General features: G+C 34.7%; 1 protein-coding gene across 2 annotated transcripts; it reads right to left on the reverse strand.

Annotated features, from left to right (window-relative positions):
• Positions 1–80: 80 nt before the first annotated feature.
• On the reverse strand, positions 81–19,056 carry LOC140046761 (telomeric repeat-binding factor 2-like). Of its 2 annotated transcripts, none has more exons than XM_072091478.1 (12): positions 18,868–19,056; positions 9,777–10,015; positions 7,820–7,909; positions 7,225–7,374; positions 5,967–6,079; positions 4,923–5,037; positions 4,370–4,406; positions 3,952–4,045; positions 3,126–3,179; positions 3,003–3,038; positions 2,590–2,660; positions 81–2,241 (listed from the first exon to the last, which is right to left on the reverse strand). In XM_072091478.1, exons 1-12 carry the CDS (start codon positions 18,992–18,994, stop codon positions 2,030–2,032), a joined length of 1,338 nt encoding a protein of 445 aa, XP_071947579.1. In that variant the 5' UTR covers positions 18,995–19,056; the 3' UTR covers positions 81–2,029. The 2 variants fall into 2 exon arrangements, with proteins under 2 accessions (XP_071947579.1, XP_071947578.1); XM_072091477.1 differs by having other exon boundaries at positions 4,911–5,037.
• Positions 19,057–19,891: the final 835 nt, after the last annotated feature.

The following is a 19,891-nucleotide window of genomic DNA, read 5'->3' on the forward strand; positions in this document are numbered from 1 at the left end:
GCAAATGAGGTTTAGAGGAGGCGTAGTGATTGGATATTGGACAATGAAAAACTCATGAAAATTTTTTCTTTAAAAAGTAAGTGTTTCCTGATGTCACTGTGAAGTGAACCTCTTATTTGACCAAGACCTTTAGGTATGTCTCATTGATAAGGAATTCTTAAATTTTAAGGGTATTTCGCTTAGCCGAAGTGTGAATGATGAATACGTCCATTTCTCATCATGCGATTGGTTATGCATGAAAATCAAACAAAAATATGTTGTTCTACTACTGAACACCATTTTAAACGGTTTTTAAAATCCAATTGTGCCCAGTTTAGACTGCATTATTTTAATAAACCAGCAATCAATGTGGATACATTGTAAATAATGTTGCATAGGGATGTTTCTCATCATGTGATTGGTTATTCATAAAAAACAAACAAAAATGTTGCGCTACTACTGAACACTATATTTTAAACGGTTTTTAAAATCCAATTGTGCTCAGTTTAGACTGCATTATTTTTAATTGAATTTTTTAAACCAGCAATCAATGTGGATACATTGTAAATAATGTTGCATAGGGATGTTTCTCATCATGTGATTGGTTATTCATAAAAATCCAACAAAAATGTTGCGCTACTACTGAACACTATTTTTTAAACGGTTTTTAAAATTCAATTGTGCCCAGTTTAGACTGCATTATTTTAAATTGTATTTTTTAAACCAGCAATCAATGCAAATACATTGTTAATATAAATGTTGTAAATTATTGTTTACATATTGAATGTCTTTTTATATAGCTTGCAAAAGACACTAGGTTTAATAGTTGATTTGCGACGACCTGTCAGGTCAATCGATGTGTCAAAACTTAGTTGAGGTGGGAAGTGAGGAAACATGTGCTATCCCCACATGCGCACTGTGAATTACATTACATATTTTCTTTGGTCGTCGCAAATCGCAAGCACCCTATTGTTTTAAATGGAAGACGGAAAGAATAATATCACATTGAAATATAATTAATAATAACTTATTTTTGATTGAAAATGATTCAGTGTGTGTTTTCTACAAAGGCTTCTTTCAAATTTATTAAATCAAACTGATGAATTTACGGAACAGATCATACACATGTTTACCTTCAACATTAATTCTTATCAATGTTTTCAGGGGACACATTTGTTCATTCATTTTACTAATACAACATGTTTGTATTCAAGTGTTGTATTAAAGACATGTTTTATGAAAAACTGTCAGGATTTCTTTACATTTTGAATGTATGTTTTCAGGCAAGATATATCATGCATATTGATTTTACAAAACCTAGGTGGTACGGTTTGTCATCAATAAGTAATAAAAAAAAAAGGCTAGATTGTCACTATAGCACTAAAGATTTCAGATCAGGTGTCCACAATTGTACATTTTATATATATACCGTTACACACATGCTGTAGATTTCATAATTTACTAAATTGGTTATTGTCAAGCTATTTATCACAACACAGAATTTCAATTTACATACAAGGCAGTCAAAATAAAATTGTTTTTACTAATATGAAGTTTTTAATTAGCTTTTATGAGTATACAATTTTCTATTTGGCTTGTATTTATCTTAAATTTAAGTTGGACACTGTAGATATGGTTAGACATTTATTACGTAACTTATTTTTGAATAATTAGTATAAATGTTTACTACTTGTTTTCTTATTAAATGTTTATCAACACAAGTTGTTTGTAATGTTGTTATTTTCTAACATAGATTACAAAATAACCTTCTGTTGAAGGGTATGTAAAGCAGCTGAGTTAAACATGAAATGAATTTAGTTTTTCAGTAAGAAATTATGGCAGTACTTTAGTGTGTGAATAACAAATGTTTAATAAAAACCAGAGGACAGTTTTACCTGAAACAAATGGTGAACTATAAGAAGATATAGTACAGTACCACATAAACACTTGTCTAGTAGTTGCAGGCTTGTCTAACATTACACAAGACATTATTTAGATCGATAAAGTTCAATATATCAACATTTTTAGATTGATATCTATACAAGTTAACTCAATACTTTTTTTGCATGTTCCTCCATTTGTCTTTAAGATCAACGGCTGATCTGTTAACAATTGATGAATTACGTAATATTTTGGCCCAGTTCCCCTCGCCATATTTTCTTACTCCAAGTCTCAGTTCAGTTACTTCACCTGCCTTCCATATGTTGCGCTTCGGCTTCAAATTAAGGCTACGTCTCACTTTCGGAGTTGCAAGGTTTGGGTCTGTAAAACAAAATAATTAGCATGTGTGTTAAAACATAGATTAAATCATCTAATTCAATTCTCATGTAATTATACAAATACTGAATTAAGTTGAAACAATTACTGTTCTTTTTCAATGAAACAGAACCAAGTTAAATAGGTTTTAACAAAAACAAAAAGGCAAAGAAGGACAGTTATTGAAGGTGCAGTCTACTGGTTGGCCTTCAAATGTCCAACAAAATTCTAAAAATGTTTTTAAAAAGCTTTACGTGCAATACCATTTAGTAGAACTAATAATGAATGGCATGTGATACAAATTAACAATCGAATTGCGAGGATACACTCAGGTTTGTTATAAGTTATACTTACATTCCACTTCTTCTTCTTCTTCATCATCATCCCACTTTATTTGGTCTCCAGGGGCACCCGTCACAAAGGGCCTGAAAATAGACAATCGGAAAACTTGTTCATAAATAATCATCAAATTGTAGATAGAAAATAATCAGCAATAAAACTAAATTGTAACAAAAATAATTATCATTCATTTTCATTTTTTAAACATTTGTTTGAGCAAAGAGTACAAAGCATGAATAACATAGCATGGGCCCTAGTTAGAAGTAGAAATAAATCTCTATATTCTATATTGATGTTCATAATTATCATATTATCAGCTCATTGTAGCTTCTTTATCTCACTAATAACCAATTATATTTCTCAACATTTACTATTTTTAAATTTTTACTTATTTTTCTGAAGTACAGTAAACCAAAAGTAATTCTTACAGTGGCCTTGTCCTCCTTAATTTAATGCGTAATGGTCTGAAAAAAAGAAATAATTAAAGATTGAAAAAAAGATTTAACACACTGTCACTGTTTTAAAATAGAATCTATTTTTTTTTTACAAACCTTGATTTACTTTCAGTAGTTCCTGGTTTGTTCATTGTTCTTTTCTGTTTGATTCTATTTAAAATGTAAAGTAAATACTTTAATTAGAAAATGTAATCAATTTAAAAAAAAAAATTATTTATTTGACAAATCCTTCTATGCATTCCAAAACTCAACCAGAGAATCTTTCGTAACCAAAGGTGTAATTCTTTTTTATTTATTCTAAAAACCAGACATTGTGGGCAAGTAGAAGGGTGTCCACATTGTGGGCAAGTAGAAGGGTGTCCACATTGTGGGCAAGTAGAAGGGTGTCCACATTGTGGGCAAGTAGAAGGGTGTCCACATTGTGGACAAGTACAAAGATGTTCACATTGCGGGCAAGTACAAGGGTGTCCACATTGTGGACAAGTGCAAAGATGTTCACATTGCGGGCAAGTACAAGGGTGTCCACCTTGTGGACAAGTGCAAAGATGTTCACATTGTGGGCAAGTACAAGGGTGTCCACCTTGTGGACAAGTGCAAAGATGTTCACATTGTGGGCAAGTACAAGGGTGTCCACATTGTTGGCGTGGGCAAGTACAAGGGTGTCCACATTGCGGGCAAGTACAAGGGTGTCCACCTTGTGGACAAGTGCAAAGATGTTCACATTGCGGGCAAGTACAAGGGTGTCCACCTTGTGGACAAGTGCAAAGATGTTCACATTGTGGGCAAGTACAAGGGTGTCCACATTGTTGGCGTGGGCAAGTACAAGGGTGTCCACATTGTGGGCAAGTGCAAAGATGTTCACATTGTGGGCAAGTACAAGGGTGTCCACATCGTGGGCAATCACAAGAGTGTACACACAAACCTTGAATCTTCAGTTTCATTTTTGTCTGACTCATCTTCACTACGCTTTTGTCTTTTGTTCCCTGATGTTGAAGGCCCATCAAAAATGTCACAATCTATGGGAAACAGTTATTATGGTTTTACTGGCACTCTGAAAAGTGTGAAATTTTGCTGCTTTAATATCTAAATGCAACCAGCATGTAGACAAGCTTGTTCATTTTTTGCAAACCATTTTAACAGAGGTGGTAAAATGTACAGTAAGCACACCATGAGGCATAAGTTCATCTTGGTGCAATTTAGTGGATGGATTATTTCACTTTTCAGTATACACTTGATTTCAAAGATTTAAAACATTTATTCATCCCACAAGAGGAATTTACATTTTACATGCTTTTACTGTAAAAAGAATAAAACACGTAGGAATTTAGCTGGATACATACCAGACATCACATCTTTCTGATCTTTTTCAGATTGTACCTACAACATGGAAAATAACCATAGAAACCGTTATTTGAAATGCATTTACTGGAGAAGTTTATTTAATGTTTTGCTCTACCACTTCAATCATTTATCAATCATTATGCACTTGTCAACTATATTACCCATTATACGACCCCTGGGAGAGGGGCGTCATACATTACAAAAACCATGACGCACCTGTACATAAATAAGGACTTACCATTAGGTGACCATAACGCACCCATTTTGACATGATATGGTGGGTAGTAAAGTGACGGACATTGACACACCATTGTTCATTGATGTGACATACAATATAGGTTTTTTAATAATTATTTGTAAATGAAAAATTGTAAATCAGTGGGTCATACAATTGACAATTGCATTAGGTAATCCTGATATTAAATAAATAAATATCCATGATAAGTAAAAACAAAATTGCCTGTCATAGGAAAAAGTGGTTGAGAAAATGGCTACAACCTCACTATTAAAATACTGATGTTTGATAAAGTACATGCATACCGAAATCCTCACTTTTCTAGTAACATTAGCAATATGTAGTTTTTCATTGCGCTTTATGTCACTCAACATAATGTCCTGATCTACTCCGGCTCTTTGTGACATGTGTTCGGACATGCGTTTACAGATACTGAAATGCAAAAATAAAAAAAATCACTATGCAATGAACATGCTAAATACTTTTTAGTCAAATTTATTTATTTAAATGTTAATGTAAACTCATCTAAAAATGTAAGATAGAAGAGACACGCTACTATGTTATATTATTATTTTTTTTTCATTTTGTTTGAATCATTCATACACAAAAGACCATTTTTAGACCGTACGGTACGGGAACGAATGGCGTACGTAAAAAAAAAATTGACCCCAAATACGTAGAGATTGTAACTATAAAGGCTACCGTGTTTCCCTACTTTACTGTACAGCATATGCAGGTGGTCACTAATTTAAGCGTACGTAAAATCCAGGGTACGTAAAATCCAGGGTACGTAAAACCAGGGTACGTAAAACCAGGGAACATAAAACCAGGGTACGTAAAACACAGACTCTACTGTATTTCTAAAACTAGATTTGTACTATTCCTTCATTATTACAAACACACATATTCCTTAGCTACACTGTATAAAATAACATTGCTTAGTTCTTGGGCCTCTTGGGATGGCAAGATAAGCTACTAAAGTTACTAAACTTTTGATTATGTTGTTTAGAGGTTTGCACGGCGAAATAATTTTGCTGATATAAAGTTTGCAGTACACAACATATATTTAGTTCTGAAAAGAACTGTTAAGTTTCTCGACGTATCGATCAATACACTTTGATTATCCTCACAGGTTCTCACTCCTGAGGACAATCGAAGTATATTGATCAACACATTGAGAGAAACTCAACAGTTCTTTTCAGAACTAAATATACATGGTGTACTGCAAACTTTATATCAAAATAGTATTGTGGTTGCCACAGCAACTTGCTTACTATGTAAATCACCGTAGATTTTGTACTGTATTTAAACCTACAATAACTTGTACAGTACTGTATGTGTACACAAAAAATATATCTTACAGTTGAGCATCAGTACTAAAGCATTTCTTTTTAGGTTTTCTTTTTCGACATACTGAGTTATCTTCTTGAGCTGTTTTACTGGATGTTATTATTTGATTAAACTTCCTATCTGCCTGGAAATTTGAAAAAATATATAAAATAAATAAAAAATGTTGATCAGGTATTCATAATAGATGAGGGAGAGCCAGTGAAGTTTTATCACTGGTCGATATTTTGACTTCATTCACATACGTTCATTGGGGTAATTCGTCGTAGGAATGTTCGTTAACAGGGATTGCTGTAATTTATTGGGGTTCGCTGTTGTTCATTGGGGTAATATGTTGGACCAAATAAAAAAAAAAAAAACAGAAAGAAATTACTGCTTCGTATCTACACATAACCTTTCGTAGCCTACGCGTAGGTAGATCTTAGGTCATTGTTCTCTCTGAACGTAGCCTACAAAGTATTGTTTGTAGCCTACGATGTATTGTTCGTAGCCTACGATACTATTGTTATAATTATCTACGCGTCGATCATGTAGGGTGGTTCGTAGGGTTAGTAAACACCATTGTCATCGCCTTTAGAAGCATGGACAATGCACACAATGTATTGTTTGCTAATTAAAATCCTATCTAAAGATAGTAGATGTCAATTTTTATAGCTGCCCAACGCATTGGTTATCCTAATTTGGACGGCATCTGTGTTGGATCGTGTCTCTACGTTTACATCGTGGAAAATTTACATTATATTCGCCGTTGAGTAGGTAAACACTCACGAAGGAAACGATTACGATTCAAAAATATTATTTATTTTTTAGTAATTTACAACTTGGTCCTCCGTCAGTTAAATTTAACACATTAATTTCACACCTTCTTACTTCACTAAGAACATCGCAGGGTTGTTTATATAGGTTATGAACTCCCTACGAAGTTCAGAACGTAGCTCATTTAAAGTTGTTTAAAGTTTATTGAGGTTACGAAGCCAAACAATGGAACCTACAAAGCCAACAACGTAGCCTACGTTGCAGTATTTTCTTTCTGTACTGTATATATCATCTAAGAGGCAGAAAAAGAAAAACAATTATTTGCAGTACAGTAAAGGTGAGTCACGTGTTCATTCTGAACGTTGGGGAATGAACTATTAGGAGCTCATTGTACTAAGCCTCAGCATTCCACGCCGCCCCTGGAATTTTCAACCAGGTACTCATTTACAGCTGAGTGGACTGGGAGTGAGTTGTCGGGAATTGAACCCGAGTCTCCTCCGCAGTACAGTTACTTACTTTAATAAGAAATGGTTCATCAAAAGTTGAGTAGATAACTTCAAGATACTGGTGTGTCTCCTGTAGGAAATCTTTATAGGATTTATTCCTGATCTCTATGTGTGTGCGTCTATGAGATTTTATGACATCTCTCAGAATACTTTTAGTTTCCTGAAGAACAAACAAATTTAATCAAACCCTGGCAAATCTATCATCCCTGCTGATCCTATAATAGTGAACTTTTGTTTTGGGTCTTGGTAAATTATCAGACCATAAAACATGTAGAACTAACAGATATCTAAATTTGTTCGTCCATTTTTCCATCCATGCTTTCAATGACAAATACTGTTGAATCACCTTGTTACTTTGTATAGTATATCTTTGTTACAACTCTTTACTTTTGTATGTTATTGTATTGTTATGTGAGCTATTGTGCCTGTCATGAATTTCCGTAAGGACCAAAAAAATCTGAATTCCATCCATGTTGGTCAATTGTCAAGATCTCAAAAACAAAAGCTTGTCTATATTGGAAAAGGGATCTTTTATAAGTTGCATTGATTTAACAACATGATGTTCCTGTGTATGCATAAATATATTGTGTAATGTTGCACTTTACCTCGTCGACTTTAACATCTTTTTCCCAACAATTTGTAAAAACTTCTTCAGCTTTTATGAAATCATTATTGCGACACCAAACCAGGACGGCCTGTTAATAAAAAATTTATCTTAATTAACAGCAACATGTATTATGATAACTATAAAAAAGTATAAGTATTATATTGATAAATTTCAGAAAGTCTACAGAAGTAGTATTTGCCTCAGATCTGTTGCCTCATGAATCAAGAGATTTTGTATAGAGAATTGAATGTGAAGACTGGTTTCGCGATATAAGTACAGTACTGGTCAGAGGACTTTCGACATTCCTCGCGTGTTTTGAACGAGTGTTTGGTAAATGGTACGATCCACTTCGGGGGTGTCCAAATTTTATTATCTTGTATTTGACATAGGCAAGGTTTGTGTAAAATCAGAATTTCAAAAATAATAATTTTAATAACAGTATGAGTATATTATAACACTTTTTATCTATAAAAAAAAACGATACTTGGATGGTTGGTTGGATGTTGTTTTTTCCCCAAAAACATTACCCCATTTACTACACTGTACTCTTCCACTGTTAATTGAACCATGTGATTGATCTCATCATAGTTCAGTCAGTAAACACATGGACTGCAGCCGTGGTTCCGCAACTCGCACATGGCTTAGTTTGAACGTTGTGCAGAAAGAAAAATAAAATCATACGTTAAGAAATTACATTTATTTTCAATTAATTACCGTAGCATAGCCTATGTACTGTATGTACTCGTCACCGATATAATTATTATGTATATCTAATGAACAGTATAAACGTTGAAACAAAATAAATAAACTGCATCAAAACGATCGTTTTTGTATGCCCTGGAAAAATCAACAGAAACAATTTTGTCATATTCGCAGCGCGAGAGCTGATGAGAAAACCATGTGCTTGCTGCGTGACGTCACATCGCCCAAAGTTTCGTAAATCTAGGGTTGATGACCACCAACAAAACAAAGATCGTAGATGCGCGTCTATGCGAGAAGTGAGCGAGCGATTATAGTAGTCTAGCTATCATCTCGGTGTTGTTGACTCGGAATTTGAAGATATGAGTTTTACCATGATTTTAAATCTGTTCATGTGAATTTTAAACGTATATTTTACTGTTTTTTTATTATGTTAATTAATATATACTTTGATAAACAAAGTCGGTATCTAAAGATAAAAAGGGCTCATATATTATGTACGTATGATTGATTTCTATTGTTGTTGTAAAACGTTCACGCTTCGCTGGTCGAGGTCAGCACTCGATCGCTTGATCCCTCGATAAACAGAAACGCTCCACAAACACTCTAGAAAAACACGAGCGGGAATGTCGAAAGTCCTCTAACCAGTACTGTACATTTTTGGATTGTTAGGTCGATTGTTGACATAAATAAACATTACATGTGTGTTTATAAAATCCATAAATGTAATTATTAAAAACCAAATGATACTGTTTAATCAATGTGAATCAAATGTAGGCCTTATTCAAATCACAGGAATCTATTTAGATGTTATAGAAAACAAAAATGAATGTTTTATATTTGTATAATGGTACAAATAATCGCATTTGGTGAACGATGAAAGTTTATATATCAACTCGGCTTTGCCTCTTGAAATATACAGTAACTTTTCATCATTTACCCCATGCCAATCCATTGTTTGTACAATTACACTCATAAACATTCATTATTTGTATACAACAAACTTTATGTAACAAAAAATTATGTGATGTGCCCATGTCGTCATATCACCACCGTATTTGGGCACAACTAATCAGACTATTTTTGTTAAATTAGTTCGATAGTGTAGAAAAAGCTTAAGACAATGTAATGCTCCATGTGATACTATGTCTCTGGTTTAAGTCTTGTTCAATGCATTTTGTTTATTCCTTAGTGTATGTGGAAGAAATAGTGTTTACTGTAGCGGGTTTTATCAAAAGAGTATGATGCATACTGACCTCTTTTCTAATTAGTTGTTTTAAATTAGCAATAGTCTCATCTGAGATAATGCCATCTACATCAAACTGCATCATTTCCTCAATGGTATGCATGGCATCTTCTAAAGTGGTTAATCCACTGTCAGAATGACTCTGTGTGGAAGCACCATCACTCAGTTGAGTTAGTAGATGAATATACTTCAGTAAACGCATCTTTACATTTGGTTGTTCTGTTTCCGCTTCTATGTACTTGCAAAAGCCTATCAAATTGAAATTAACAACGCAATAAAAACAATTGTTAACAGAATAAAATGTATTTTATAAAATAGCGATTTTTTTTTCCACAGTCACTTAAAATCTATAATTTTAAAAAAACAGAAGTTTAGGTATAACTATTTAAGAATAGGTGCTAGAACTACACCACAGATAAACAGTTGTTTTCCTATGCTATAGACTGTGAGGTTTTTTTCAATCCACAAATTTTGCGAGGAAATGTTTGCTCAAATTTTAAATTTTGCACAAACTTGTGCAATTTCAAATAATAAATTTGACATACAGTATGCCTAGGCCTCTAGTTAGTAGTAGATATAGTATAGGCCTTAGTCATGCCAAATAAAATACAACAATTGATTATTAAATAACATGATTTTTAAATAAATCTATGATAGGCCTAGATAGGGTATGACCAAAGCGGCCGCCAATAGAATCTATGAAGAACGTCATACAGATGTTTGTGGCAGTCACCGATGTAGCCTGCATGTAAATGCCTTGAATGGACACATTATATCTCTGTATTGTATAAATGAATACAGTATCATATATTACGGATACAATAGTTACTAGTTTCTTCATTCTCTCTGTATCTAGAAATCTTTTAAAAAAAGATTTAATATCCGACCTGCGAAAAAAAGTATATAAATAACAGCATTCAGAGAAATAAAGAGACCATACTGTACTACAGTATATAAATATATACTGTATAACTTGGAACTTAAACAGTTTCTGCTTTATTTCTGCAGCATTCAGGGCGTTGTTGTGTTTTGCCTTTTGTTGCTGTGTATAATGCCACTAAACAAAAGCTAGAAAAAAAGCAGCAGTATTTCAACAATACCTGTACACTAAATTAATGAATGGGACACCATTAATAGAGCGGACTACAAAATTATGAATTCATCGGCGGCCCAAGCAGCCGATTCGATAGAAAGTATAGTAATCTTGCATAGATAAATAATAAAGAATTTGTAATTAAAAAGCATAATGTTAAGTGATGATTAAATGTATTTCATCAATTAATTATGAATTAAAAATTGAAATTATATTGTCCCTCTTACTTGCAGCAAGCCGTGTGATCAGTCGTAATGCTCATGCAAATTAATCAGTGAAATAATTTAATTACCGGTAATTGTATCTATCTTGTATTTCATGTGATTTTTAACGATATTTTTAAATTAATGCATACTGAGTTTATTTTTTAGTTGAATATTAATTGGAATATTTACGTGAAATTGTGAACATTATAGCCAGTATAGTTTGTTTTAAATTAGCTATAAAAATGATAATTTATTTATTTGTTTCTTACAATTGAATTTTGTGTACAGGCCTTGAATTTTACCGCGGCCACCGCGGCCAGTGCCGTCGGTGCCCTCCCAGTTGGCCTCAATGCCCTCGAAAATGAATAGCACCCACGGCCACTACTGGCCTGCCCTTTTTTTGCGTTGGCCGCGAGTGCCCTTCCCGAGTTTTACCACAATAAAAACCACTGAATTAGATAGAAAATAATGTCAAGAAGATTTGTTTACACGACTCGGACAAGACGCAAAACTATCACCTGTCTTTGTTGCAAGGGGATTTCCCTAAACGCATTTATTAATACACAAACAGTAAACAAAACATCGAACATTGCAATAGGGTAACCAAAACAATATCATCCCGGCCGCCGTACGTGGTAAATCATGGTATAGATAGTACATCAATATACAGGGGTGTAAACTTTTAATAATCAAGCTAAAAACGTTCCTCGATCGGAGGTTACTGAAAGTATTAAAGTCGCACAATAATCGAGCTAGCCGCCGCCTTCGATGAAAAAAATATTACACGCACTCCTAGCTAGCCTAGCCTATCCTCCCGCCGCCGATCCGGTCGAACACACGCAATTCAATGCATTGGGAAAACAATTCTATTTGACGCACACGCACCCTCTGATAAGAAATTTCACACACAAAAAACGTCGCGTGTGAGAGTACCACGCGCGAAGGATCGGCGGATCGTTGGAAAAACAATTCCTTTTGACGTACACGCACCCTCTGAGAAGAAAATACCATGTGCATTCCTGCATGGTGTAGTCCATTATACGTGTAAAATTAGGGGTGTTTACCTTTAGCACCAAAGTTAAACCTGCACCTCAACCCGAAGATCGTTGGAAGTATATCATATTTATATTTTATCGCACCCACCTCAATAATCCGGCAGACAGATCATCGAAAAATCTTGATTAACAACGTCGTACACTAAATTACCAAACGCATTTTTACCGAATTCAAGGAAATGGTATAGTCCAGAATACACGTGCCGAAGGCTAAACAGAGAGAGAAAGGGGTCGGTGTCCGTCCGTGTTTTGAATTCTTATAAATATGGGTTATACTAACAAAAAAGCTTCAGAAATCGAAACTCGGAAAATAACTATAATTTATATTCTACTACATAATGTAATTGGCTTGATTTTTACCGTGGTTAACACTCTGTGTATGAATAGTTGTAGGTAAGGCCTACAAACAAATTGTTTTTGTATCATGTTTTCTCCGTCGGCTGCTAGCTAAGTAAGGCTGAGTAGCTTGCTGTTGGAAGGGTTTTTATACCTGTTCCGGGCCTTACTTGGTTGGCTTCACATGCCTTTTTATCGCATTATTTGAAACTAAACGAAACATTCAACACAGGACGGTAAACTATAAACGCTGAACATCGTACCTATTTATTATTTATATAGATCGTAAATACACGTAATATTTATATGAAATACAAAAAGATGTATTGTAGACAGTCCTACTACTACTCCGCGATCTGATGAATAGGGGGAAATCCCAAAACATTTTGCAGGTAGAATTTTTTTTTGAAAAAAATTCCACCCTCAACCGGAAAAAAGCTATTTTTAAATTTTGGCCTAGTTATTAAAATATTTTTTAATTTTGGCCTTGGTGCCCCTTTGATTTAAAACAAATGGCCTTGGTGCCCTCCCATTTGGCCTTGGTGCCCCTAAAATCAATGAAAACCGGAGGCCAAATGGCCTTGCCCCTAAAATCCCCAAATTCGAGGCCTGTGTGTAACAGTTGTTTGAAAACAAATGCTGATGTTCTCTCTTTTCTTTATTTATCCCCCGGTTGAAAAAAAAAAAGACAAAAGTAATGGGTACAGTATTTATACAGTACATCAATTTCTGTAAGAGAACATAAATTTACGTTATTATCTGGTTTAACTTCTATTGCAATCAATCATGTTTTACAATCTCGTCCTGCACCAAAGCAACACACGGGTCCTACTAAACACCACTCGCAACCACGTCGTCCTACCACTAGCTACAACGCGCAACCACTCGCAACCGAAATTCATATTATTAATTAAAGTACATTTGGCTTATTTATTGTTGTATTATCAATAAAAACATCAAATTAGTCAAAAAACGACGGAAAAACAATCGTCATTCAATGCGTCAACATTGTCCACGACATGTGTACACAGTACTCACGCAAGAAATAACAACTCAGAATATTGAGGGCTTAAGTGACAAGTGCCAGCCATTAATTATTCTAATGTTTTTCATAACAATTATGTCATTTAACCATTATTTTATTTCTTTAGATGTAATACAGTTACTGACAGAACAAAAATACAGGGATTTTTTTCTCGCGGATCTGAATAGATTAAATTATGTATTAAAATATACAGTACATGCCCATAATAATACAATACAAAAAGGTACAATTTAATTAATTATTATTATTATTAATTTAATTATATTATTATGATAGGCCAAACAAGTATAAGAATAGGTATTTAACTTTCCAATATTAATTTTAATATAAACAGCAATTGACAGCAGCCCAGAATGTACTGCACATTCAAAGTCAACGCCGACACCCAGTTCTAACGATTGGCCATCGTTGCCAGAACCAAAGTCAATGCCGACACCCAGTTCTAACGATTGGCCATCGTTGCCAGAACCAAAGTCAACGCCGACACCCAGTTCTAACGATTGGCCATCGTTGCCAGAACCAAAGTCAACGTCGACACCCCATTATAATAAGGAAGCGAAACGAAATAAACCAAAGCACAACAAGAAATAACAGTGTAAATTGTTTCATGACGAACCCGCTGATAAATTGAACGTGAATGTATCGATTGGACTTACTAATTCTGAACCTGACTTGAACTTTGACGCGAATTTATTGAATGGACTTACTACTTCCGAACCTGGCTTGAACATTGACGCAAATTTATCAAATGGACCTACAACTTCCGAACCTGACTTGGAATTTGACGCGAATTTATTGAATGGACTTACTATTTCTGAACCTGACTTAAAATTTGACGCGAATTTATCAAATGGACTTACAGTACTACTTCTGAACCCGACTTGGACTTTGACGCGAATTTATCGAATGAACTTACTATTTCTGAACCCGACTTAAAATTTGATGCGAATTTATCGAATGGACTTACTACTTCTGAACCTGACTTGGACGCGAATTTAGCGAATGGACTTTATACTACTTCTGAATCAGACTCAAAATTTGATGCGAATTTATCGAATGGACTTACTACTTCTGAACCTGACTTGAACTTTGACGCAAATTTATCGAATGGACTTACTATATCTGAACCGGACTTGAACTTTGACACGAATTTATCGAATGGCCTTACAGTACTAGTTCTGAAACTGATAAATTGAACACTGTACTTCTGAACAAATAACTATACTAATATTTCGATGGCTGGCACAATTCAAGGGCCAGGTAAATTTTTAGAGCCTGAACAAATTTTGTCTGTATTTATGTTTTCCGCACCAAGTAGTAGTGCTGTTCCCGATGGACTTAAAGACAAATGTATATTTTTTATTAGTTAATTATTATTAATGTCTTGCGTTGAAACCAAAAGAAAAAGTCTAGCTACTGTACTGTACGTCGATGACTGTGGTGCTTGGAGTTCAAAAAGCTCTTCAAACTTACACATGTACATCTTTGACAATAATCAGAAACTTTACTTTGTCGTCAAATGCAATGGACTATACTGCAGAAATAACAAAAAAAAACACTTGATTCTCAACCAGACGAAGACAAAATTATAGTTTTCAGATGGTATTACACAACTTTAAAACCAAAAAGAGGGACCAAGAATTCATTAGGACATCTGAAACAACGTGTACAAAAATGAAAGTTTACCAACAAATGGTATTAAATGATGCCGAGTGCAACCCGCCGAGAGACCTTAAACAGGTACAAACCATCAAGCATACCGAGACCATCAAATTGCATCCAAACCAACATAGAAAGAACACTGCAGACGACATCCAAACACTCTTAAACAGTTATCAGGACAGCGATTTCATACAAGAGATCATACATACAAAGGGCAGTCCACCACGTCTGTACTTGGAATCGACAGAACATTTAACTTAGGACCTTGTTATGTAACAACAACTATATACCATAACAAGAACTTAATGCGTAAAGGCAAACATTTACATTCAGTAATGCTCGGTCCGGTTTTTTTTAGGCTATGTTAAGAAGGTGTCAGAAATACTTTATAATTACTGTATGTAATTAAGCCGCACATGTCAACCAAATGGGTGCCAATAGATCGGAAAACAACTCCTGCGAGAGCATTAATAACATTTTAAAACTAAGTACAAATTGGAAATGCCTTAAATTGCCTGATTTGATAAAAAGACTACGAGATGTTAGGTTACAGTTGACAGAAATACAGAGAGCTATAGACGGTACTGGGAATTTTGTGTTGTCACCATGGGTATCGACAATCAGCTCCCAAAAAAGAAAATAATGTCCACAACAGATGGGTTATTGCACTTTCCAATGACACCAAAAAGTGCAAGAAAGCTTGGGCAAAGGCGAGGATTAAAAAGAACGGTAACTTAAAAAAAATAGTTAAGTTTCAAGGTTGAACAGTATTATAATATTTCTATTTAAAAATACGCCGTGGTTAGGATTCCGGCCCCAGAACTCAACTGCCCAGCGTTAGGGAATCCGACACGCTATTGCGCATGCCCAGAGCGAAGTAATCGGCGACTCTATACTCCATCTACAGACTAACAGCGATGGATTAAATAGCTGCGCCACGGCGAACTAGCCTAGATGCCTACCAGCTAGATGTGACCAGGGGCCTATTTATTACGTAATTAAAAAAGTGGTTGCTTCATGACTAGTTTTATGATATTTCAAGTACAAAATAAAAGATTTCATATAACGCATTATACTGTAATAACTGCGTATACAAGTTAATTTGTTGACGGGAGCCGCCACGCGGATATGATGTGAAAAAACAGAACTGTTCGGGGAGTCAGGGTCGCAACGCTACGCTATTTTCGTACAGTTCTTGAAATACGCAAGCGTTATGACACTGGGCAGGCCTGTGTTTTTCTCCCGTTCCGAACTTCATACTTCCTCTGTCTAATAAAATTACAGCATTACGATTCTTAGATAGATACTGATTCTTATCAATATCATAGTAATTATTTTAACGCATGGCGTAGTCGTATTTTAATTATTAATTCACGTATGGCCTAGGCCAAGTTTCATCCATCACTCTCTTCCCCGCGCAACGACTAACTAGGCAGTAAATCCCTTAGGACACTCCGACTCTCTGTGGTGTGGTGCGCAGTCTGTGGCACTAAGTGTCGGATTCCCTAACGGTGGGCAGTTCCGGTGCCGGAATCCTAACCACGGCGTTAAAAATAAACATGTGTTCTTTGTATAAGGATGTTCAAATAAAATATTATTTTGCAACAATGACTTGTTATTACCGTAAACGATTTTATGTTTCCAAATACAGTACAACTTATTCATTCAAAATATGTCAACATAATAATATTAATAATAATAATAAGAAAGTAATAAAAAAAAATTCAGTATAGCCTAATTGTTCATCACTAAGCCTAGGCTAGGCCTAGGCCCTATTACCTATTTGTGACCCGATCTCGCAAAACCCTCTCTTTGTCGGCAATTCAAAATTCACGTAATCAGTCAAAATACGTCCAATTCGACTACCCTGGCAGATTACATATTTTTGCATTTTCGAAATATTTCACTATTTAAGAATACGTCTACCTGATTTAAACTCCCGAAATTTAATTAAAATTATGAAAAAATAAAGTTTTAAAAACATGTATTTTCCTCAAGCCTAACAATTTATTCACGATCTACGCTAAAATTTTGCGTAAATTCAGGTGAAAGTTGCCGAGTTTGACGATATTTTGATCGCCAGTTCGCTGCACAATGTTGAAAGGTCACACATCAAAATAAAGCTCATCCATTTGACATTCCAAATATGGAAGTTTTAGGGCGGCGTTTAAAGAAGGAACCAATGAAATCTTTGATTTACTATGACATAATTTTAGAAAATTCGGTTCTTCGAAGTTTCTGGAACAGCGAGCTGCGTGTGTTGCTATGGCGCATCATCGCAATAACAAACGTTATTGGTCAACGCGCTAGATGTTATACGTTCTACGCGCGGAAATAAAAAGTTGTTTACATTTTTGTGAGGTTATTTTCATTTTACACACAGCATGTCGTAAATTGGAATAAAAACGATTTTAATATTCAAAGTAAAGTGTTCGGCGTGTTCTGCAATAGCTGTAGCCTGTATTTGTTTATTCCATAGTAAAATAGACAAGTCAAAAACAATTCATAAATTCAATTGTATTTTCTATATTTTTTTGGGCTAGGCCTTAATTTTATTATGGTTGTAGGCCTACTACTACTGGGCCTAGCTTTATTGTCAATAAATAGTTTTCTTTATACATTTTATATATCCAATCGGCTCTTAATTATTTATTTAATTTATTGTCCAGTCCATTCATATTAAATGTTTTTTTTTAATCATTGGATTCAAGTCCAAACATTACAGCGAATCTTCCACGTTATAAAAAAAATAAATGTATTAAATCGTCAAGACAATGTTAGTATAGCTAGCAAGCTGTGACTCTGCAAGGCGCCAAACTTGTCTAGGCTAGTTTACTACTAACGCCGGCCCAGTGTCGATGCACCCCTGCCATACACGGCTTGATGAACACCCATCAGTAAAGTCTTAGTCTTACAGGCGATGACGACGAAAATCTGAATAGGCCTAGCTAGGCCTAGGCCTGCTTGGTTTTTCGTTGTTGATATCGTAAACACCTACGAAACCAGTTAAAATAAGCTTGACGTTATAATGCTGCTTTTCAATAGTGCAAAATAGTTAATTCGAGTGACTAAATAGGTTAAAACGGGGTCTGAAATCAGTCAAATTGACTATGATGTGCACGCTGCTATTATATCGCACACACTTCCTGGTATGACGTCATTGTGCCTTAGACCAAAATACCGCGTTGCTACGGAGTGAGTTTTCAGCGCCTATCAAAAAGAATTTCATTACAAACTTCAAACGCGATTTTCTCGTAAACTAATTGAATGATTTGTAAGTTTTTAAAATGTAATAACTTTTTAAATATTTACTCAATTTTTATGAAATTAACACCACTACAAAGCTTATGATTAAAATAATCCAAATATATAAAAAAATACAAAATGAATATTTCCGACAAAAGTAGGGTTTTGCCAGATGGGGTCACATTTATTAAAAACACTCTCATATGCGAATTATTACATTGCTGAAGAAGGCCGCTTTCTTTGGTCATAATTCTTGATAGAGGCCTAGGCCGGGACGAATCGTCTCGGGACGAATCGTGCCTCTGTCTGACAGTGGTTCACTCTGAGTTTGATACTTATCAATACAACAAAAAGGAGGTCAATGGCCGCCTAGAGTAGAGGCCTAGTAGGCCTAGGCTAGGCTAGCCTACTACTAGCTAGGCCCTAGGCCTTGTAATAAAATAAATACTTTACTTTACCGTTTAGAAATCGTCGATCAGATACATCATCAACTGTTGAAGAATTAATAAATTCTCTGTGCATACGTTTACATACAAATTCTAAAATCCAATTCCATATTTGAGTATTTTCAAAATGTTCAGACATGTTGAAACGAATGAGAGTTCCCGCTTTTCAATTCTTTATTTAACAAATGTCTAGTCCACCGCACCACCACCACAGCAGCAGCGCAGCAGCAGGTAGTATAAATAAACAAACTGCCAATCATGTTTTATTTTTTACGCAACGTCTGGTGTAAAAGGCTAGTCAGGCCAATAAATAATAGCAATTTAGTAATATTTATTGTGTTTTATTATAACCAATGTGGTTACAGTTAAAAACAATAATAAAGAGTAGGAATTTAATATAAACATGATAAATGACATTCACATAGCAATTTATCACTGTGTTTTGCTATAACCAATTTGGTTACAGCATGGTTACAGTTACACACATTATGATAACAAATGGGATACAATGAATTATGATAAAAGATATTACATACTGTAGGCCTATTTATTTTCTATAGCACACAAGTTGTATGATATGATACAATAGATTTTCTCCCAATTATTGAAGACATTTGCGATAATGCGTGCGTAGCATAGTGCACCTAACAAGATCATTTTTGCTATTTAAAACTCACATTTTAAAACCGTAAACGCATAAATTTGCAGTAGGCCTACTAGGCCTACGCTATATTCATAAGATACGGTACAATAGTATAGATTTGTACAAAAGGAGCAGAACAATTAAATGTAACTGTCCCATTAAATCTACTGAAAAATGATCGCAAAGAATTTATTTATAACTAGAGGGTACTTCGAGAGTACAAACCTCCGCCTACTGTAAAATTCCCCTACATAAAATGTCTCCGGAAAATATATATATATATTTTTTTTTTATTAGTTGTAAGTGTAAAAAGGCTAACTGCACACTACAAAGTTGTGGATGAGAGTTTGGTGTAATGGTTATGTATCCAGCCTCTCACAGTTGAGATCGCTG

The sequence above is a fragment of the Antedon mediterranea genome, chromosome 4 (genome assembly GCF_964355755.1).
Source record: "Antedon mediterranea chromosome 4, ecAntMedi1.1, whole genome shotgun sequence".
NCBI classification, from domain to species: domain Eukaryota; kingdom Metazoa; phylum Echinodermata; class Crinoidea; order Comatulida; family Antedonidae; genus Antedon; species Antedon mediterranea.